Below are 23420 nucleotides of genomic sequence, written 5' to 3'. Positions count from 1 at the left end.
TGTGAAAAGTGCCCAGAAACATAGAATCATAAAATCATAGAGTTGGAAGGGACCTCCTGGGTCATCTAGTCCAACCCCCCGCTCTGTGCAGGTCACTCACAACCCTCTCGCTCATCCACTGTCACCTGCCACCCCCTTGAGCCTTCACAGAATCAGCCTCTCCGTCAGATGGCTCTCCACCCTCTGTTTAAAAATCTCCAAAGATGGAGAACCCACCACCTCCCGAGGAAGCCTGTTCCACTGAGAAACCGCTCTCACTGTCAGGAACGTCTTCCGGATGTTGAGCTGGAATTTCTTTTGCTTTAATTTCATCCCACTGGTTCTGGTCCATCCCTCCGAGGCAAGAGAGAACAACTCTGCTCCATCCTCTACATGGCAGCCTTTTAAATACTTGAAGGTGTTTATCAGATCCCCTCCCAGTCGCCTCCTCTCCAGGCTAAACAGACCAAGCTCCCCCAACCTTTCCTCCTACGTCTTGGTCTCCAAACCCCTCACCAGCTTTGCTGCCCTCCTCTGGACACGCTCCAGTTTGTCTACATCCCTCTTCAACTGGGGTGCCCAAAACTGAACACAGGACTCCAAGTGAGGCCGAACCAGAGCAGAGTACAGCAGTACCATCCCCTCCCGTGATCTGGACACGATACTCTGTTTGATACAGCCCAAAATCCCCTTTGCCTTTTTAGCCATCGAGTCCCACTGCTGACTCCTGTTCAGTCTCTGGTCTACCAAGACTCCGAGATCCTTTTTGCACATGCCACTACTGTGGCATTTGAGACAGCTCAAGAGGTGTGCAGTGCTGGCGAGTTGCTTTTATTTCTCACACTTTGCCACACAGCAGGCTTCACGCGATAATGCCCAAGGTGCGGAAAAGCCTTACGTTTGAGTGCCGATTATCCAGCAGAAGGGTAATTAGCTTATTTTGAACCCCAGTGTCAAACGGGCGGAAACGGAGGACGTGATCCACACTTTAAACCTCTCCTGATCCTTTCCTCAATAGGGACTTTGCTAATCCGTCGTCCTAGCAATACAGAAGGTGAAGCACTGACTCTTGCGGGAGAGAAGGCTTCGTAGCTCCCGTAAAGAGTGAAGCAGCCGGTATCACGGGATATCTAGATTTTGCAGGAGAGAGGAAGACAGGTGCCTTCTCTATGCCTTGCTGCTGTTTGCTATCCAGTGTCCTTTGTTTTAAGATACTCTTTGCTTGTCCATAGCCCAAAGCCAATCGTAGAAGGACAAAACGCTGGCTCGAGAGCTTTCCTAGGATAGGTAGTAGGCAGGCCCCACGGATTGAGTGATGGTTTCTCCAGCGGAGGAAGGGGCATTGTCTTCTTCAGCCTCTCAGGGAACTCCCCAGATGACAGGGACAGGTTAATAATCTCCCTGAGGGGACCTGAGGGGAGCCAGTTTGGTGTAGTGGTTAGGAGTGCGGACTTCTAATCTGGCATGCCGGGTTCGATTCTGCGCTCCCCCACATGCAACCAGCTGGGTGACCCTGGGCTCGCCACGGCTCTGATAAAACTGTTCTGACCGGGCAGTGATATCAGGGCTCTCTCAGCCTCACCCACCCCACAGGGTGTCTGTTGTGGGGAGAGGAATGGGAAGGTGACTGTAAGCCGCTTTGAGCCTCCTTCGGGTAGGGAAAAGCGGCATATAAGAACCAACTCTTCTTCTTCTTCTTCTTCTTCTTCTTCTTCTTCTTCTTCTTCTTCTTCTTCTTCTTCTTCTTCTTCTTCTTCTATCTGCTGGTTACCAGTTTTAATCAGTTTTACAACACTGTGACCTCACCCAACCCTCTGTTCCCAGTCAGCTTCCCTCCCGCTCCCCCACCCAGACTGCTGATATGGCCCCAGAGCGATAGTGTGGCCATTTGCTGAAATGCTGGAAGAAGGGCATTTTGGGGTGATGTGGGCCCAACATGTTTATCTCTGGTTTCTTCCCTCGGCGCTCCTGGTTCAATCCAACCCCCACTCCCCGCCAGCCGGTCAGACGAACCCGGCAGCCGGTCCTACAGAGAAGGTGGTGGTGGCTTTATCATACAATATAAACACTACGATAACATTAAGAATGTCATGAATAAATACTGGTACATTCTAACCTTCCCAGACGTAATCCAATCCCTTAGTTTGCCAACGAACAAGCAAAAAAACCTCAAGGACATGCTTGTTCACAGCGGCTTCCCCCACACAGAACCAGCAGTGAATACTCTCTAGATGGAAGGGGAATACCCAGCTCTTTTTCCCCCCTTGACAGTATTGCAAGGGCTGTCAGGATGCTAAAAAAATGTATAACTTTATGAGTTGTAATAACGATAAAGCTTTCCCCATCAATCAAGACATCACATGAGCGACATCTGGGGTTATGTATACGGTTGAAAGTAAATACAAACAATATATAGGTTTCACGTCGAGGCCTGTAAGAATCAGAATTCTGGAGCATTTGAGTTGCATCAGAAATCACGGCGTCCCAGAACCTCTGGCCCGGCACTTCAGGACGACTCAGCAAACCAGCAAAGATTTTTGGTTTTATGGCATCTCAACATCTAGGGAACATCTCTTTATCTGCCCTGAAAAGAAGAGAGACTTTCTGGATATTCATTCTCAGAACTCTAGAATCCTAGAATCGCAGAGTTGGAAAGAACCTCCTGGGGCATCTAGTCCAACCCCCTGCACTGTGCAGGACACTCACAACCCCCTGCACAATGCACAACACTCACAAGCTGGCTGCTTGTGGAGGAGCAGGGAATCAAACCCAGCTCGCCAGATTAGAAGTCTGCACTCCTAACCACTACACCAAGCTGGCTCTCCATAACACAATAACACAAATAACACAAACACACTCTAGATGCTGCTGGTAAGTCAGGGCTGGCAGATGAAATGGCAAATCCATGTTCGTGAATGTGGATATAAGTTCCTCAGTTCTCCTTATGTTGTTCAGTACTTCCTGGTTCAGGTAAAGTAGAATCACAGAATCATAGAGTTGGAAGGGACCTCCAGGGTCATCTAGTCCACCCCCCTGCACAATGATGGATACACAACTACTTGCCTACTCACAGCAACCCTGATTTCATGCCCGAGTGATCCCCCACTAAAACGCTCCATAATCCAGCCTGGCCTGTAGTTGTTGGAACTGAGTGTCTTTGTCTTAACGAACCCACAAATGTAATAGTCACCTTGCCCTTGAGTGAGCCAGTCATCACTTGATGGTGCCGTCATCCCTTGTGAACCGATCCCAGGTCTACCCTCTTCATGCATGGAGAAATTGGGGGATGGAATTGTCTGTATGTCATTGTCTCGCTCCAGTTTCTACAGATTGACCTCAATGGGACTAACATTCCCCAACCGCATACCTTCACTGGTCATGCTGCCATCGCTTTCCTGTTGTGAGTTCCTGCACTGTGCAGGGGGTTGGGCTAGATGACCCTAGAGGTCCCTTCCAATTCTATAATTCTATTATTCTCTGACCCCAACAGGCCAAAGTTCTGCTTCTGTAAAAGGCCACTTCAGGTACTCCTGGCATGTCCTCGCTGTCCCCTTCTTTCTTCTCCCGGGCGTAAGGAAGCAGAACATATTCAGAGGAAAGGCAGCCCGAGAGACAGCCAAAAATCTGCCTCTCTGGCTCTTAGTCACGGATCTCTCCCCCACCTCCTTCCTCTTTTCATCCCAGGGGGGCAATGCTCTTGCCTCCACCTGCAAGGTTTCATTAAACCGAGATCTCATCTCCTGCCAGCTCCCCCGAAAGAAACGCTGATCCTGGTTAGTCATGCATCTGATCTGGGAGTTTCCATTTCAGCCCCCAAATAATATTTCCCTCCCGTTCACGAGCTGACAGGACGTCGCTAGCAGACGCCGGACGGACGCGGCGGGACGTGCGTGGAAAATCAGCCACCCGGGGGGATTCCTCCCATTCTTCTTCTTTTTTTTAAAAAGAGGATTTAATTCTCCTAAGTTGATGATCTAGCAGAATCCCACAGAGAAGGCTCTTGCAACTAATTACGACCGCCATGTTAAGTAAGGAGCAGGGGGGACTAACGAGCTTCATTATAACAATTAACATAAAGGTGGAAGATCTGAAATAGATTAAGCCCCGAGGCTGCGAGAGGCACAGATTCTGCCGTCAGGTGAGCAGGAGGCTCTGTTTCACTTGCGCTGTCTGGGCTACTACGTTGCCCCCACCAGGGGCCACCCTTGGAAGGAGCCTGAGAAGGCTTCTTTTGTCCTCTGGGACTGCCTGCCAAGGACATGCGTGCTCATGCGACTGCGTGTGTGAAATGCCTCTGCTCTTGAGCAAAAGATTCCTGGCTTTAGCCTGATCTCCACAGAACTCAGAAGCTAAGCAGGGTCGACCCTGGCCAGCAACCCTTCGGATGTGAGGCCACCAAGGTCGTCCAGGGACGCTACAAAGAGGCAGGCAATGGCAGACCGCCTCAGAAACAACCTCCTGCCATGAAAACCCCAAGAGGGGCCCACATAAGTGAGCTGAGACTCGATAGCCCTTTTCACGTGCATGTTGAAGACTCAAGAACTGCCAGAAAATACCATGGGTAGGTCCTCGGTTGCAGGTTTAAACCTTTGCATATTTTGGAGATGGAAAGATGTGGAACTCCTACCTATCTGCACTTATCCGCTCAGCGGGTATGAATCTAGTGGTTGTCCCAGGCCCCCAGGACATACACCTGGCCTCGACCCGGGCCAGAGCCAGTTTGGTCCTGGTCCCAACCTGATGGAAGGAGCTCCCGGGAGAGCTACAGGCCCTGTCGGAGTTGTCAGCTTTCTGCAGGGCCTGCAAGACGGAGCTCTTCCGCCAGGCGTGTGGTTGAGGCCAGGGCTGGGTCCCGGAATTATCATCAGAAGATCTCTTGATGAGATTCTTTTAGGATCCTCACTTCCAGTGAGAGAGCTTGACCCATATGCTGAACAGGGGCTTGGGATTGCGATCTTATAGTTCTCCATCTTGGTTATACTTTAAGGAGTATTTTTAGGAGGGTCTATTGTGTTTTTATTGTAAACTGCCGCAAGACATTTGAGAGCAGCGGTATATAAATATATGAATGAATGAATGAATGAATGAATGAATGAATGAATGAATGAATGAATGAATGAATGAATGAAGTATTTTATAAACCAACCCGGCTTGGCAACAGATTCCCCTTTGCATTTCCTGGCTCTCCCAAGGCCTTTGTTTGTTATGTGCGAAGCCGTGTCCGACCCATCGCGACCCCATGGACAATGAAGAAGAAGAAGAAGAAGAAGAAGAGTTGGTTCTTATATGCCGCTTTTCCCTACCCGAAGGAGGCTCAAAGCGGCTTACAGTCGCCTTCCCATTCCTCCCCCCACAACAGACACCCTGTGGGGTGGGTGAGGCTGAGAGAGCCCTGATATCACTGCCCGGTCAGAACAGTTTTATCAGTGCCGTGGCGAGCCCAAGGTCACCCAGCTGGCTGCATGTGGGGGAGCGCAGAATCGAACCTGGCTCGCCAGATTAGAAGTCCGCACTCCTAACCACTACACCAAACTGGCCTCCTCCAGGCCTTCCTGTCCTCTACCATTCCCCGGAGTCCAAGACCTAACTAGTCTTTAAATATTACATTTTTACCCTGCCCCTCCTTAGGGCTGCATAACAAGATCTCCCCTCTCCCTTTTATCTTCATAACAACCCAGCTGCATTGGCTGATATTGGCCCAGGTTTGCCTATTCAGCTTTGGTGGGTAGAGCTGAGGCCAGGCCTCCCCTGGTCTCATCCTTCATGCACCACAACAAAAGGCATCCTGCTTCGTCAAAATCCTCTGGGACGCTTTTCTCCCACCCCTTATTTCTTGCCGTCCTTTTGCAAAGTTTCTGCTGCTGTCAGTGGGTGTCTACTGGGGTATATTCCCTTGGGCTTGTACATTATGTAGAAATATTGAAGTGGGGAGCAGTCTGGGGAAAGAAGAACTGGAGGGACTGAACGACACACAGTTGTTGTTAATCAAACCCCAAAGCTTTTTGCCTCTTTCTTTTTAAAGGTTCTTTGCTAATTCTGAAGCACAAACAAGTGTATTATATGGCACCATGGTGTAGTCCAGGGGTAGTCAAACTGCGGCCCTCCAGATGTCCATGGACTACAATTCCCATGAGCCCCTGCCAGCGAATGCTGGCAGGGGCTCATGGGAATTGTAGTCCATGGACATCTGGAGGGCCGCAGTTTGACTACCCCTGGTGTAGTTGTTAAAAAGCAGCAGACTCTAATCTGGAGAGCCCAGTTTGATTCTCCTTGGGCCACTCACAGTTCTCTTAGGGCTGGTCTCAAAGAAGTTCTGTCAGAGCTCTCTCAGCCCCACCTACCTCGCAGGGTGTCTGGAGAGGAAGGGAAGCGGGGTCTAAAAACCAACTCCTTTTCTTCTTCTAAGAGTTAACGACAGAGAATGCTTTTTTCTTTAGCAGGGTCTCATATTCACACAATCAGTGAGTCGCTAATTCTGGACGACGTTAGTCACATTTCAACCATAAATGATCTTTGTCTAATGCGCTAGATGTGCAGAAAGAACATGCACCATAGTAGAAAGGATTTTGTGTAGGTCAAACCTTGCGTCAAAAAAGCATTTCACGGCTTCCACAAGGGGAAATTGTTAACGGGAGTTTTTCTTGCAGGTGACGCCCATAATTCTCAATTTTGCCGTTTTTCCAAGGGTCGCCAGCCTCCTGGTGGCACCTGCTAGTCTCCTGCTAGTAAACTGGATCTCTAGACGACCGAGAACAGTTCCTCTCGTAGAGGCAGCTCCTTTGGAAGGAGGACTCCCTGAACTGCTTTGCTGAGAGGGTGGCAGAAAAATTAAAGCCATCAATCCCCTCCGCGAACTCTGCCCTCCCCAGGCTCCGCCCCCAAATCGAGAAAACCAAAAAGGGGATAGTGTAACAAAAAGCAACAATGGTGGATGGATGAGTTTGTGAATGAGTGAGTGAGTGAATGAATGAATGAATGAATGAGTTAATGTTAATGGTTGAATGAATGAATGAATGTGTTAATGAGTGAATGAATGAGTGAGTTAATGTTAATAGGTGAATGAATGAATGAATGAATGAATGAATCAATCAATCAATCAATCAATGAGTGAGTGAATGAATGAATCAATGAATGAATTAATGGGATAATCATTGAAATCACAAAATATGCACCATACAATGAGAGACCTACAATGAGAGACCTAACACTTTTCAACCCCAAATTGGGTTTTCCTCAGAGGTCTAATCCTGAACACACATGTCAGGCATTAGAAAATGCAGCCAGTGAAACAATGCTTTTAAAAAATGTATTCTCTGTGAATAAAAATCTCAATAAAAAGAGAACTGATAGAAGATCCCCATTTATCAAATCCAAGTCTCCTTCTCCACAGCTGCTAAAAGATTCTCGTGTGTGTCTGTAGTTTCTAGGCATCTATGAAATGCGCTAGGAGTCGAAATGCGTTCGGTCTAGCATCGTAGGTCTAGCACTGTCAAGTGCATACTTTGTGATTCTGATACCTCGCAGGTCTTCTCAAACCCCTAATGGATAGCAAAGTTGAGAATTTCAAGCGATCCACATGGATGTCAGCCCAGTAAATAGTCAGTCCAGCTGGTGTTGTTTCAGGTTCTATCAAGTTGTTTCCGACTCCTGGTGATTTTTGGAACACAGGCCCACCACCCCACTCTGCCTGCAGTCATCTCTTTATTTTTTTGTAAGGTCACTCCACTATCCGTCCATCTTGTCCTTTGTGGACCTCTCCTTCTGCTGCCCTCAGTCGTAGAATCATAGAATCATAGAATCCTAGAGTTGGAAGGGGCCACAGAGGCCATAGTCCATAGAATCATAGACTCCTAGAGTGGGACAGGGCCATAGAGGCCATCTAGTCCAACCCCCTGCTCACCGCAGGATTAGCCCTAAGCATCCTAAAGCATCCAAGAAAAGTGTGTATCCAACCTTTGCTTGAAGACTTCCAGTGAGGGGGAGCTCACCACCTCCTGAGGCAGCCTATTCCACTGCTGAGCCTATATCGTTGTACTTGAAGTTTAAACCCATTACTGTGTGTCCTCTCCTCTGCAGTCTTCCCAAGCACAATCATCTGAGCCATCACTTGCACGCCTTTTGCGACCAACACATGACAGATCGTTGTTCTCAGATCGTTGCCCCAAGAGAGCAGCTGGGTTTCATTTGGTCCACAAGAGATTGAGTTGTTCTTCTTCCGTCCATGGTGTTTTTACTCTTTGTCCCCAGGTCCCTAATTCTTCATTCTCTTACAGCTTCAGCTTTCCCATCCACACATCACCATTGGAAAAACCATCGTTTTGACAATTCTGATCTTTATTGCCAATGAAATATCTTTGTCCTTCAAAATCGTCCCCGAGTTTGTTAAAAATCTTTCTTTCTAGGATTAGCCTTCTGTTTGTGGTGTAGTGGTTAAGAGCGGCAGCCTCTAATTCAGTGACCTGGGCTGGAATCCACGCTCCTCCACAGGCAGGCAGCTGGGTGACCTTGGGCTAGTCACAGTCCTGATAGAGCTGTTCTCACAGAGCAGTCCTGTCCAAAGCTCTCTCAGCCTCACAGGATGTCTGTTGTGGGAAAAGGACGGCAAGGCGATGGTGAGACACTTGGAGACTCCTCCAGGCAGTGAAAAGCAGGGTACAAAAAAACAACTCTTCTTCTTCTTCTTCTTCTTCTTCTTCTTCTTCTTCTTCTTCTTCTTCTTCTTCTTCTTCTTCTTCTTCTTCTTCTTCTTCTTCTTCTTCCCCCTTTGTCTGTTCAGTCCTAATCTGGACATCCCCACGCCGAACGCTAAGCTGCCCTGTCATCTCTTGTACGAGTCTGCTCTTCATTTGTTCCAACAAATGCCATTCACTCCACCCAAGTGCCACTCAAAAATGCTGAGTCCTAGAACAGACTCGTTGAAAAATATGTTTTCAGATTCCAGACATCGCCTAGAGATGAGCCATCCAGCAAGTGACCAGCCAAAGCCCCTCACTGCAAAATAACCCATACCAGTCCAAGTATCCCTCACCGGCTCCTTCCCAGGCCAGGCGGAGTCCTTGAACTGTTCCGATGCCCTGCCTCCTGTTTCCGAGAGTCCAGGGGTGGTTTTGATTTTTTATCTATTAATTTGTTTATTAATCCGATTTCTAGGCCGCCATTCCTGCCTTGCCAGCTAGGGGCATTTTACAACATACAATACTATAATAAAAGGACATAATAAAAGTCCGTATTAAAGCACCACCACAACCTGTCATAAAAAAATTCATTCCTCACTGTTTCAAGATTGCCCCCCCCCGAAGGCAAAGTTAAGAGGGACGGCGGGGGAAGGGAAACCTCGTAATCTAAAACTAATTGAGCAGAATTTTCCAAAAAGGTGATTTGGAGATATTAAAACATAATCCTTTAATTAAACAAAGAAGGGGAAACAGCTTCCTGCCCCGTTGCATCCATTTTCATCCACTGAATATCTTGTGAACTCAGATAATTAGACAGGCCTCTGCATGGTAAGTTGGTCCATGTGATGCCACATCAGTGCTTTCATTAAACAAGAAGAGCAGGGGTTTTAACGTGGAACACATCTTCTGGTACAATCAGTGAAACGGAAGTCCTCATGGATGTGATGTCCATGGATCCCTCTCCCCCAAGTGCACCGGAAGACCCTGGGAGGCAGCCAGAAGTGGTGGCAGCAGTTGTGGAAGCTGGCCCAGCCACGGTGGCACCACCTGCAGAGTCCAGGACAGCTGTAGAGCCCACCAAGTCTGGGGCAGCTGCAGGGGTGGTGCAGGCCAGCCAAGCTGCAGAGGCAGACGCTGGCCATGCCGCGGAGGTGCAACCTGCCAAGTCCGGGGCAGAAGCAGTAGCAGTGCAAGCCATCCAAGCTATGGAGGCAGTGCCTGCAGAAGCCTGGGCAGGTGAGGTGCTGCTGCCTGAAGACACCAGTCCGCCCGTGGCAGCACAGGATCCCTGAGGAAGCTCCGTGGCAGCCAGCCTGCATGTGTGCATACGTTTGTGTGGCCTTGCAACATGGGCAGTGGTGCAGGGAGTACTACTCAGTGCCGGGCTGTGCCAGCCGCCCACCCCATTATGTGGAAGGGGCGAGAATCCTTGTTGGATTCTTATGCTTCTGATTTCATAGGACCTTCTTGGGAAATGCTGAGAAAAGCTTGAGAAAAGTCACTTCAGTTCCCATGTGTCTCCAACCACTTCCTTGTGCACAATTTACAGTTTCAGGCTCTAAACATTTTTATGTACATCTTCCTGCACTTTCCAGGCTTGCAGGAGCCATGCTGCAGGAACCATCTACTACTGTCTGTTTGCACCCCAAAATACAAATATTTTCTGGTAAGGGCTGTCCAAAGTCCATAGCCCAGGTGGGACACGCCTGCACCACCCCAACCTCAGTCTGCAAGCCTCTACCATCGCCTCCACTGTTGCTGCTCATCTATCAGCTCTGAAGGCAGAAGGGCTACCTTGGAGGGTGGACTCTGAGGCATTGTGCCATTTTGAAGTCCCACTTTCAAACCTCCAGGAATATTTCCAACCCAGGGGTCGCCAACTTCCAGGTAGGGCCTGAAGAGCTCCTGGAATTACAGCTCATCTCCAAACTATAAAGATCAGCTCCCTAGGCAGAGAGGGCTGCTTTGGAGAGTGGATGAGGTCGTTGTACAGGAGAAACATTTGAGGCCTCCCATGCAAGTCGTTGTGGAAGTGAAACGCTACTGCACAGGGTTGCCGTGCAGATGAAACAGGAGGCAAAAGAACCTCCGGAAGTGTATCCAGTTTCAACTGCACAACAACCCTGCGAGGTAGGCCTCCAATGTTGAAAGAGCGGGGGAGCAGAGGCCAGCCACAGCAGTATTTTAAGTGAGATGAGATTTTTGGCTACCCTTTTCTGCCTCTTTTCCCACTCCACAATATCTTTATCCAGACACAATGAGCAGAACCATATTCGATAATCTCATATATGGTCTTGGCACGGATTTACGCACAGCACTAATGATAAAGGTGAAGGTAAAGGTGTCCCCTGGGCAAGCACGGGGTCATGTCTGACCCTTGGGGTGACGCCCTCTAGCGTTTTCTTGGCAGACTCAATACGGGGTGGTTTGCCAGTGCCTTCCCCAGTCATTACCGTTTACCCCCCAGCAACCTGGGTACTCATTTGACCGACCTTGGAAGGATGGAAGGCTGAGTCGACCATGAGCCGGCTGCGCAGAAATCTTATTCTTTGTTCTTGTTCTAATTCTGGTCGGCATGGGATTTGCCTTTTCCCATCACCTGGTAAAGAGCATCCTTTTAAAGTCCTATTCCAGGGATGGAGCACTTTGACTCCAGGTGATTGGCGGCCCCTTCTGCAGATCAGATCGGGCGTGGCATGACAGGGGGGCTGCGATATGAAGCGGCATTGCTCTTCTCTTTTCATAGAATCACAGAATCATAGAGTTGGAAGGGGCCATGCAGGCCATCTAGTCCAACCCCCTGCTCAACGCAGGATTAGCCCTAAGCATCCTAAAGCATCCAAGAAAAGTGTGTATCCAACCTTTGCTTGAAGACTGCCAGTGAGGGGGAGCTCACCACCTCCTTAGGCAGCCTGTTCCACTGCTGAACTACTCTGACTGTGAAAAACTTTTTCCTGATATCTAGCCTGTATCGTTGTACTTGAAGCCAGCTGCTCGGCCTTGAAGATCGGGAGTGGGCCGGGCCAGGGACGAGAAGGGGTTTTGAACTGGAGTCTGACCGGATGTAGGCTTTTATCTTCTTTTACAAGATAATTTGATTGAAAGGGTTTTTTAAAAAGAAAAAAAATACTATTAAGCAAAAACGAATACAAGACAGGAAAATGCAAAAGGCAAGAAAGAACAAATATAACAGAAGGGAAAAATAAAAAGGAGGAATTTTAAAAATTAAAGAAGACGTTACGATTTTCTCCACGACAAATTCACATCCAATTATGAACATATCGCTTACTCTGTAGTTCCAAATGGACAGCCTTCTTCTTTCCTGTTCCCTAATCGTTTCCCCCTTAGTCATCTGCTCCACCAATCATTGGTTCTTTCCTTTTTCTCCTTGATGCAAAAAGCCTGTACATTTGTGTTTTCTTCCAAGGGGGCTTCGTCATTTTAGTCTGCTTGCAGCAAGAGAAGAGAGCCAGAGACCAGTGGCCACCTTGAAAACTCACAACATTTGTGTCAGGGGAGGATCTTTCGGAAGTCCCTGCTCCCTTCTTCAGTAGAAAGAGCAAGATGAAAACTGTGTTCAGTTTTGGGCACCCCAGTTGAAGAGGGATGTGGACAAACTGGAGCGTGTCCAGAGGAGGGCAACAAAGATGGTGAGGGGTTTGGAGACCAAGATGTATGAAGAAAGGTTGGGGGAGCTTGGTCTGTTTAGCCTGGAGAGGAGACAACTGAGAGGGGATCTGATCGCCATCTTCAAGTATTTAAAACTATTTAAAAGGCTGTCTCTGGCTGCAGACAGACTAACAGGGCCACCCATCTTGATCTGTCTTCAAAGAATTTAGACAGGACTCACAACATCTTCATTCCTGCTACAAATTTTGTTCATCGAAGTTGCTCCTGGATTCTTGCTGCCCAAGACTAACATGGCTGTCCTTCTTCATCTTTCTTGGTGTCATATTTAAGAGCGGTGGCTTCTAATCTGGTGAGCTGGGCTGACTCCCCACTCCTCCACATGCAGCCAGCTGGGTGACCTTGGCCATGGTCACAGCCCTGATAGTGCTGCTCTCACAGAGCAGTCCTGTCAGAGCTCTCTCAGCCCCACCTCCCTCCCAGGGTGCCTGTCGTGGGAGAGGAAAGGGAAAGAGACTGTCAGACACTTTGAGACTCCTTCGGGCAGTATAAAGTGGGGTATAAAAACCAACTCTTCTCCTTTCTGCAGAAGTGAGCAATGGCTCAGGAAAGCTCCTCCCCTCCCCTGTTAGTCTTTTAAGCGCTCCTGGACTCTGGCTCTTTTCTACTGGCCTGGTGTGAGCAGAGATGCAGCCTTCTGAAAAGGAACCTCTCCCATGCAAAAGGGCACACTCAGACAAGATTAAAGCGTAGGGACGTCCACGGTGTCCAGCAGGCAATGACCCTAAGACAGGGCTAAGAGGGATCTTGCTGGGTGCTGTTCAGCTCATGGGAATCCATCGCTTCTTAGAAACAAGCCGCTGACTTCCCCTGCACAATCCAGCCTGGCTAATGGGTTTAGCAGCCCCCATTTAACTGGTCAGTGGAGCAAGTGTCACAAATCCCAGGATTAGGAAGAGGCCGATAGAGAGCTTGAAAGCGGCCGTGGCCGGACGGAAGGGTCGGCTCTAATTGCCTCAAAGGCCTGCCCACTCTGGAGCCCGTCAGACTGCGAGAGGCAGGAGCCGGAGGAGAGGCAGAGAAACATGGTACCAGCAGCCACGGCATTTTCATTCATCGGCCTGCAGGTTTGGTACCCTGCAGGCTGATGGAAATGAAGTCAAACCACCCTTAGGTGGCCCGACGCCTTTCAGAACCGTCTGCATAGAAAATGTTTGAATATAACAGTTCTGCACAGGAATGAGCCGGATTCCACGACCCATCTGTGCTACAAAACCAGCCGCCTTGCTTCGTGCTCCTCCTTGGGCGTCGGTGGTTCGCCATTTTCCTGTCTAGCATCATTGGTTGTGTCAAGACTTTGCCCTGATCCCTGGAATGTTTCGCGAGATGCTTCGTAGAGGAGACAGAATGGGTTTCTTAGGGAAATAGAATAAGAAGGGAGGGAGACTGGGAAAATGTATTCTGTGGCTCGTGCCACGGTCTGGGACCTTGCAGAATTGTGTGAATGCATCAGAGCTTTGGTCCAACAAGGTCAGAATTGTCGACTCAGACTGGCAGCTGCTCTCTAGGGCCTTCATCAGAGGTCTTTCCCCTCACTCACCACCTGATCTTTTAAAACTGGAGATGCCAGGGATTGAACCTGGGACCTTCTACATGCCAAGCAGACGCTCTACCACTGAGCCCCCACCCCACAAGAACAATCCAGCCTCTGCTGGCAGAAAGGCTTGCACCCCTCCCCTTACATGGATCACACGGTGCTATTTATTTTGTTTGATAAATTTATTTTAAACACTTATCAGCCACCTATCTACCTTGCGGAATTCCAGGGGATCAGCAGGATCAATAAAGCCGCAAATGCAAAAAGGCCTAAAGACCACAATTTAAAATCTCCCGTCAGGACTGCCAATAGACACAAAATAAATCAGTCAAAGGTCGCCCTAAATAAATCTGTCTAGCACAGCTTCCTGGCGACGGACACTGAGGGGGCCAAATGCACCAAATTGTTCCAGAATCGTAGGGCCACCCCCAGAAAGGCCCTCTGTCGTACACCCACTTTGGCTGGGGGGACAATCAGGAGGACCCCCTAAGATCTTAATTCCAGGGCAGGACAGTCTAAGGAAGCTTCCTTCAGGCATCTAGCCCCAAGCCATGTAGGGCTTTAAAGCAGTGGTCCCCAAACTTTTTATCACCGGGGACCGGTCAACGCTTGACAATTTTACTGAGGCCTGGGGGGGGGGCGGGATAGTCTTTTGCCGAGGGATGTCGCTGCCGCCAGAGCCCCTCCTCCGCTCAGTTTCCCGCCGGCACCCCTGACTTCCCGCCACCCGCTGGGGGTGCTGCCAGCAGCAGCTGCACAGTGCCACGTCAAGGAGGAGCCCCAGCCATGGCGGCCGCTGGAGAGCACCAAAGGTGAGCCAGCGGCAGAGTGGCAGGGCAGCCCCCGAGCAGCAGCTGGGGAAGAGGACAAGGAGGAGCTGATCCACGGACCAGTACTGATCCCCGGACCGGATCAGGACAAAGGACAAAAATCTAATTAAATGAGAGTCCAGACTCTTGCTTGGTTTTAGGGTGGCCCACAGCCATCCATGACTCGCCGTGCCCCTTCAACCAGCAACAGAGCTTGGTGTGAAATCTTCCACAAATCTTTCAAGTGTAAATTCTCTATACAAAAAAGGGAAGGAGCCAAGCTAAAAAGGTGTGGCTCCTGTCATAATCCAAACATGAATTCTCTAGGTCAGGGATTCACAACTAGCAATCCGTGGACCCCCCAAGGATCACAGGAGCTCCGTGGGGGGGGGTCCGTGACCTTTCCCCTCTTGCCAAAATGGACGTGGCCACAAGCTACGGAACTGGCATTTCTGCTCAGTGGGGAGGCCGTGGGTATAAAAGTCAAGAGGGGGGAGTCAGTTTTGGCATGGTATGGGGGGGTCTTCTCAGCTCCTGCCCTTCTTTACGGCCTACATGAGGCGGAGCCACCGTAAAAGGTTTATAAAAGCCTCTGGGGAGGGGGATGTGTTTGAGAGGTAGACCTCTCGTGCTATTCAAATAAATTCTTATACCATAGAATCCACCTTGAGTCTCAAGTAGAATATTGGAACTAAATAATAAAGTGTAAATGAATAAGAAAATAAATATGGAGAGGCTGAATACCACTGTGCTCATTTCACCCACCCACCCCCAATCAAAACAAAATATCTGGCTATGGGTCTGGCCTCACCGCGTGAGTCAGACCCCTCCTGGGGTCCTGGGTGCAGTTCTGGAGGCCTCACTTCACAAACGACGTGGACAAAATGGAGAGGGGGCAGAGGAGAGCGAGGAGGGGGATCCCAGGGCTGGGGTCTCAGAGAGAGGTCTTTCCCATCCCCTCCTGCCTGGTCCTCTTAACTGGAGATGCCGGGGATTGAACCCGTGACCTTCTGCATGCCAAGCACTGAACCAAAGCACCTTGCCTAACAATGGCTATGGATGACTTCTTCTGGGAAATCTGACGTGCCAGCCATTCTTTGCCAAAGTCCATCATGTTGTATCTGAGGATGTGCGTGTGCACATGAAAGCGCATCATCATAATCATTAAACATTATGAAGCTCAAGTTGACAACTCACTCCCTACATGGTTGACCCTCCAGGAGGGGTGCTGACTCAATGAGGGCCAATCAATTTAAACTGTTTGCAGACAACTCACTCCCTGCCTGATTGGCCCTCCCTGTGGATGTGCCACCAATAGGGAAGAACGCTCTCCCAATTAGGGCCAATCATGTGGTTTATCTGTCCTCTTCTTCTTCTTCCTGCTGCTGCTGCTTGCTGGGTGGCCTCTCTGAAAGGCCCTGCTGCTGGAAAGTTGCCCCATCCTCAGCCTTTTCCTACACTCCATCTCCCCCAGGCAAGGGAGGGAAGCTACCTGCTTCCTGTTTTGGTCTCAGGTTTCAGCTCCCTGCTGGGAAGAAGTGCAGCTGACACAGGAAGGCGGAGTATTTCAAAAACAGAAACCCAAGGGACAGACAGAATGCAATGAATGCCTTAACTCTGTTCAGTAGGTCCAGGGTTCGTTCAGACAGTCCAGGGGCATCAGCAGAAGGAACAGGTTTACAACCCAGACAGAATCACAGAATCATAGAGTTGGAAGGGGCCATACAGGCCATCTAGTCCAACACCCTGCTCAATGCAGGATCAGCCTAAAGCAGCCTCAAGTTAATATAGGCTGTTAGCAGCCTCTCAGTTCTGACTCTGTGATGACTCACAGTCTTCTGTAGTCAACAACTGTCTTGCTGAGGTGCCTTTTAGCTGGCATTGCTTAATTGGCTCAGGTGAGCTAGATGGGCTGACAAGGCAGGGAACTGCAGCTGGAGGCTGAGCAGAGGAATGAGGAGCTCCTGCAACAACTTTGGAATCTAAGCCATTTTGTCTGCGGCTCTATTCCCTCCAGCTGGTCAGAGTTCTCTGCCTGTCGAACATCTGGGAGGGCTAAGCTCTCATCCAGCCGAAGCTCAGGTTAAGCAGGAAGATCCTGGTAAGACTTTTCCTCCAAGGACTTTTCCTCCCTAAAAAGACTTGGGCTCACAACATCTCTCTATGGTCCTGCAGCTGGCCATCAGAGCACTCCTTGCTTTCCCCCAGAGGCTGAGGGAATACAGCAGCCTTCTCTAACCACCCTAGACCTTGGGAGATGTGGGGGGATGGGGAGGAGGGAGCCCCCCCCCCACCACAATGAATTGGTTTTGCCAAAAAAACGCTGGTCTTGCACGTGTAGAAGTGGGTCATTGTGCATTCAAATGCAATCTCTTTTCAGTGCTGCATACAGCCTAGTTCTATGTTGCTCTACTCACAGAACACAACCATAGACAAGAATCGGAAGGGGACCACCCCCTGCTCAGTGCAGGATCAGCCTCCAGCATCCAGGAGAATGATCTGTCCAGCCGCTGCTTGAAGACGGGCAGTGAGGGGGAGGTCCCCACCTCCTTAGGCAGCCCCTTCCACTGCTGAACTACTCAGACCATTAAAAACGGTACCTAGCCGGTACCGTTCTGCACATATTTTAAGGCCGTTCCTGTGGGTTCTCTCCTCTGCCGCCAACAGGAACCTTTCCCTGCCCTCCTCTAAGGGACAACCTTTCAGATACTTCAAGAGAGCCCTCCTTAATTCCTGAGCGAACATCCCCAAGTCCCTCACAAGCAAGTCCGGGGCCTTCAGTGGCACTTACCCCAAAGAGCCGTGCAGGACTGCAGCACGGACAACAAAAGGAGATTAATGATTCTTCCTATGACGTGTGTAGTGCATCCAGGAGATCTAGGATTGTCCATCAGGCAGGAAAGAGATGCTTGGAAGTGGTTTGCCTGCCTCTGCAGCATGACCCTCAAGTCCCTTGGAGGTCTCCCATCCAAATACTAGGCAGGGCCAACCCAGCTTAGTTTCCAAGATTGGATGAGATTCGTCTTGTTGTTTTATACCCTGCTTTTCACTACCCAGAGGAGTCTCAAAGCGGCTTACAGTCGCCTTCCCCTTCCTCTCCCCACAACAGACACCCTGTGAGGGAGGGGAGGCTGGGAGAGCCCTGAGATTACTGAAGAAGAAGAAGAGCTGGGTCTTATATGCCGCTTTTCTCTACCTGAAGGAGTCTCAAAGTGGCTTACAGTCAGCTTCCCTTTCCTCTCCCCACAACAGACACCCTGTGAGGGAGGTGAGGCTGAGAGCGCCCTGAGATTACTGAAGAAGAAGAAGAGTTGGTTCTTGTATGCTGCTTTTCTCTACCCGGTGTCTCAAAGCGGCTTCCAATTGCCTTCCCTTTCTTCTCCCCACAACAGACACCCTGAGAGGGAGGGGAGGCTGAGAGAGCTCTGACAGAACTGCTCTGTGAAAACAGCAATTACGGCTGTGACTAGCCCTAGGTCACCCAGCTGGCTGCATGTGGAGGAGTGCGGAGTCAAATCCAACCGCCTCTTCCTGCCTCTGCTGGCAGGCAGCGGAGTTTGAGAGGGATTCTCCAGTACGAGGGAAGCAGGTATCCTGCATGGCTCATTGGCCACTCATAGTCAGTCATCTATGAATTTCTCCACCCCCCTTTTAAAGCCTTCTGCCTTGGCAGCTCACAACACATCCTGTGGCAGGGAGTTCCGCTGGTTAACTATGCCCCATGTGTGTTTCACGATTGGGATTCGGACACCAGAAACCACGTCAGGTCTCCCTGCAGCCGGCATCCAGCCCTTTGGCTCTCCTTTCCTGCCCGCCTGCCGAGGTCTGAATCCGCCTGCCTGCTCCACTCCGACAACCGCATGCAAAGTCAGCCTTCCAACAATTTCCTCCGACTGGCAATCTGCAATTTCCTCCCTTCAAAGACCTGCAAGCTGCACTTCATGAATCCTCAACCGTGCGTTCTCCCAGCCGCTCACTGACGGGGGTGTGTGTGTGCATGTGTGCGTCTCATCAATGTCCAAACAACCCAGAACAAAAACCACCAAATCTTCCCCAGCGAAAGGCACAAAAGGCAATCAAGGTGCCCCCCCCCCCGCATTTCCGCAGGCTGCGCACGTGGCATTCCCAAATGGAAGAGGGGAAAACTCAGATGTGTGTGAGGATGCAAGGGGTTGGAGCCCACGGAGAGGGCTTGACGCCCCTCCCCCTTGTCTCCCCCCCCCCTCTTGTCAGCAGCTGTGCTAAGAATGGGCCGGGAGCATGGATGGGGAGGGAGGCTTGGCGTATCTATGGGGGCGGCGCAGAGACGGCCAAGGAGACCGGTGCCCAATGTGCTTCGGTGCGCTCTGGTGCCACCAAGGAGTTTGGCTTCTGGGTCAGGGCTGGGGGACAATGGGCCTGAATCCCAAAGAGAAGGGGAAGGCCCCCCTCACCTTCTGGGGCGTGCCCCGATGTGAACTCCCCTGCCGCAAGCCCCAGCTGACGGGATCAATGGCTGAATCGCTAAGCAGCTCTTTTCAGGAATTCACCATTGTCTCCTTCCCAGCTCCTGACTCCCCCAGAAAGGAGATCCATTACAGACCGGTTGCATGGCGGCGGGGATTGGGGGGAGGGAGCGCTGAGTCTCCGGAAAGGAGGGGGCTGTCGGGGGCGGGAGGGGGGGCGGGGAGAGGAAGCCAGAGGGCAGCTCAATAGTCTGGCCCAAGGAGGAGACCTGCTGGGAAATGGTCTTCGTAGAGCTGTGCGGTGGGAGGTGGGAGGAAGGGGGAGTCTGGGTGCCTTCCCCATCTGCTTTCCCTTGTAGCTCAGGTCTTTTGGGGCTGGGGGGTTGGAACAGAAGGGGCAGAGGAGCCCGAGAAGAGGGATAAATTGCTCCCCCTCCTTGCCCTTCTCCCAAACCAGAGCCCTTAGTGAAACCACCAGCACGACCAGGTGGGGAGCTGACCAGAATGGAAGTGCAGAGCGCCATGCAGAATGAGGTCTCCTGTGCTGGGTGGGGGGGAGACATGCTTCTCCCCTCCCTCCCTCCCTCCCTCCCTCCCTCCCGGTCCCTGAAGAAAGCAGGCAGGCTGGTCAAAGGCCAGAGGGCGGCTCCGGCTTCTCCTCCCCTAGAATTCTTAAGCAGGGAGTGAGGGGGTTGAGCGGGCATCTCGTTTCTGCCATGTGCTGTGTTGGGCACCCTGTTGGCCCTGCGGAGGGGAGATGCAGGAGACCCAAATCCCAACTCCAGACTCAGCAATTGAGCCCATTGTGCCAGAACCACCCAGCAATGGCTCTGTCCCCGCCTAGCCTACCTAACAGGGTTGTTGCGATGGCAAAGTAGGCTCTGGGGGCACCCGGGGAAGGGGTCAGCGGTCAACCATGCCCTTGGCATGCGGAAGGCCTCAGGGCCAATGCCCAGCAGTAGGTGACCAGGAAAACCTTCCTCTACCGGAAACGGCTGAGAGCTGCTGCCCACCTGCATGGCCAGGACTGACCTTGAGGGATGAGAGGCCTGAGAGGCAGTTTCTCAGGTGTGCTTTTCTGCTGATGGTAGAGGCGGAGGTGAATCTAATTCGGGACACGCCCTCCCCTGCCTGCACACCGTCTTCCTGCCCCCTGGCCTTGCGCTTCACCGCCTTCCCGTCCTCTGGTCAACGACAGGCGGATGGGCGTCTGCAAAGGCACCAGACCGTGCCGGTCCACATCCCCCCTCCAGCCCCCCCCCCCAATGAATCGCAGCATCTTCCAGACAAGCCCCATGCAGTGCAGCCCGCTCAACCCGTCCCCCGTGGAGAACGGCTCCATGTGCGGCCTGCCTTAAGCCGCCGTCCCCAAGTGAGAATTAATCTGACAAATGAACCTTTCCCGTTGGGATCCAGGCCTCGCTCCTCAGAGGACGCCTGCGACGCCCTCTCAGCATCACTCCAGCAGACATGCCCCCCAAAGACGGACCAGGTGTGCCGACCGCCCCTCCCCCTCCATCCCTGGACCCCACCTCGCCCTGCTGCTGGGTGTGGAGAACATTCCGGAGCCCCAAAGCCCTAAAGGACCCGAGCAGGAAGCCAACCTGGCCGGGCAGGTGGAGCGGCAGTGGGGCGGAGGGCAGGGGGGCGGCGCTCCTTTGTGATATGCTACCGGAGAGCCAAGAACTGCTTCTGGGCCCGGCCCTCTAGCTGGGGGCTCGGCCAGGGACAGCTGGTCGGTGCTGGGGGGAGGGGGGGATGCAGGGCTGACGCCTGGCCCCGGCCTCCTGGGCGGGAGACTCCCGACCTGCCTGGCGCCTCCTCGGCCCGCGTTCCCCAGCGGGGCGCCCCCCGCCCCCCTCCCCGTCGATCCCGGGCGGCCGCGCCTACCTCCAGACCTGTCCGAGCTGCAGGAGGTGGATGAGCGACTGCAGGATCCAGACGCAGAGGCGGCAGCAGCCGCGGGGGCTCCGGGCGGCGCCGGGGGAGGCGCGGGGCGGCGGCGGCGGCGGCGGGCTCTGGGCGGCGGCGGCGGCAGAGGCGCGGGCGCTGTCCTTGGTGCTGAAGGCGCCGTCCTTGGTGCTGAAGGCGGCGGCGGCGGCGGCGGCGGGCCGGGCGGGCGCGGAGAAGTCGTAGACGAACCACCTGAAGCTGAGCAGCTGCACGACGAGCGAGGGCAGCAGCACGAAGAGCAGCGTCAGGCCGAACCACCAGTACTGGCGGCGCAGGTAGTAGTCGGCGGCCAGCCACAGGTCGCTCGCGCCGTCCGAGAAGAAGACCAGCAGCGCGCCCAGCACCCAGCAGCAGTCCAGCAGGCCGTAGCGGCGCCCCGGCAGCACCAGCGCCCCCCCTGCCGCCCCCGGGCTCGCCGGACCCGCGTGGGGCAGCGGCGGAGGGGCCGCCGAGGGAGCGGCGGGAGGCGCGCAGGGAGCGGCGCCCCGACGGCCGCCCCGGGCCAGGCTGCCCCCGCCGACGCCGACGCCGCCCTCGCCGCCCTCCCGCCGCACCAGCGACGCCGAGGGCGAGGAGGCGGCGGCCGCGGCCGCTCCTCCATCCGACTTCGCGGCCATGTTGGAGGAGAGGCGGAGGGAGAAAGGAGGGGAGAGCCCGGCGGAGACTTCCGGAGGGAGGGAGGGAGGGAGGGACGGAGCCGGAGGAGGGGCGGCCACGGGGAGCGGAGGGGAGGGGAGGGAGGAGAGTGGCCGGATTGCGGGGAGGGGGCAGCAAGGGGGACAGGAGGAGGAGGAGGAGGGAGGGGAGGGGAGGGGGAGAGGCAGGCAAGCAGGCAGCCGGCGGCGTGCTCCCTCCCCCCTCCCCTCTCAATCGCCGCCCCAGATCAGGCCGGGGGCTGGCCGAGCAGTGCCGCCCGCCCCTTCGCCGCCGCTAGCCATTCATCCCTCCCGCCCCATTCACGGCTCCCTCCGGCGCTGCGCCACCGGGCCGGGCGTGGTATCGGGGGGGGGGGCTCCTTCCCTGCCTCCTCTGCCCCCCGCCGGCCCCGCCCAGCAGGAACCGGCCACGCCCCCCACACGCCCCCTCCTTCACCCCCCTCCCGCGCAGCAAGGTGGCCCTTGGGGGTCTTTGCCACCCCCACCCCCCCACAAAGGGCCCCCCGCCTGCCTTTCGAGGTCGCTTCTCCCCGACGTCTCGCCCCTGGGCTCCCGGCCGTTCTGGCGCCGCCGGGTGGGGTGGGGTTTGGGGGGAGGGGCTGGGCGGGGGTCAGCCCGGATTGAGGCGTCGCCCAAGATGTGCTCGGCGCGACACAGATAGCGGTAGGAGGCTCAATCTCCCCCCCCACAAGGCTTCTCCTGTAAGCTAGATGGAAGGGGGGGCGAGGATCGGGGGGGGGGTTCCTTCGCGTCCACCCCAAAAGTGGCGGAGCCGGCTTGAGTAGATTCTTTGGCCACTTCAAAGAGCCACACATGAGCGGATAGGGATGCCATCTTCCACGCGGGACCTGCCCCCCCCCCAGAATTTAGACTCATCTCCAGAGGAGAGCACCCCCCACACACACCGTGGGCCCTGCCCTCTTTAGGCTTCACCCCCAAACCTCCAGGAGTTCCCAACCCAAAGCTGGCAACCGTCCCCCTCCCCCTCACTCACCAGTGATGGGGTGGGGGGAGACAACGACCTGGAAAGACTATCAGGGGAGGGGAGCCTGCTGCAGAGGAGGATGCCCCGTATCCCCAGGATCGTGTGGCCAGGGGTGTCCCACCCCCTCCCAGATGCTGGCCCAGGAGTAACTTGGCCATGCTTCATGCCCCCCCATTGCCTCCCTTCCCCCTCCCAGTGGCTCTCCCAGTGTGGAAAGGGTCCCCCCCCCCCGTGCTTCCTGGAGGGACTCAGAGCCTCTCTGGGTCTGTCAAGTGACATTGAAAGGATTCCCTCCCAAGAGGCTGCTGGGGATGAACAAGGTTCCCTGTCCAAGTAGCCCCGTGAGGCTTAACCCGTGGGGGACAGAGGACAAACACACCAACGTCCCATTCAGCAGAGGGGGGGGGGGAAGCCATCGGATTACACTGCACTGCATAGACACTCAGGTTGGATTCTCCCCTCCTCCCCCACATGCAGCCAGCAGGGTGACCTTGGGCCAGTCACAGTTCTCTCAGAGCTCTCAGTCCTACCTAGCTGACAGGATGCAAGAAAGGGAAGGCGACTATAAGCCACTTTGAGACTGTTTGGGGTACTAAACAGTGAGGCACAAAAACCCAGCTCCTCCTCCATCTCTTCTTCCTCTTCCTCCTCCTTCTCTTCTTCCTCCTCTTCCTCTTCTTCTTTGCCGCTGTCC

At 53.2% G+C, this 23420-nt stretch overlaps 1 protein-coding gene across 1 annotated transcript in view; it reads right to left on the bottom strand.

Moving 5' to 3' along the window:
• XKR7 (XK related 7) overlaps nt 1–21783 on the bottom strand; it is a 46433-nt gene extending 24650 nt beyond the window's left edge. Inside the window, exon 1 of the mRNA XM_077336060.1 lies at nt 21023–21783. Coding sequence (XP_077192175.1) covers nt 21023–21702 — 680 coding nt within the window. The 5' untranslated portion in view covers nt 21703–21783. The remainder of the gene's footprint in view (nt 1–21022) is intronic.
• Between the last annotated feature and the right edge of the window lie 1637 nt (nt 21784–23420).

Source organism: Paroedura picta, chromosome 4 (genome assembly GCF_049243985.1).
Source record: "Paroedura picta isolate Pp20150507F chromosome 4, Ppicta_v3.0, whole genome shotgun sequence".
Lineage (NCBI taxonomy): Eukaryota > Metazoa > Chordata > Lepidosauria > Squamata > Gekkonidae > Paroedura > Paroedura picta.
Note: the sequence above shows the minus strand (reverse complement) of the source record. Positions and strands in the feature narration are given on the sequence as shown.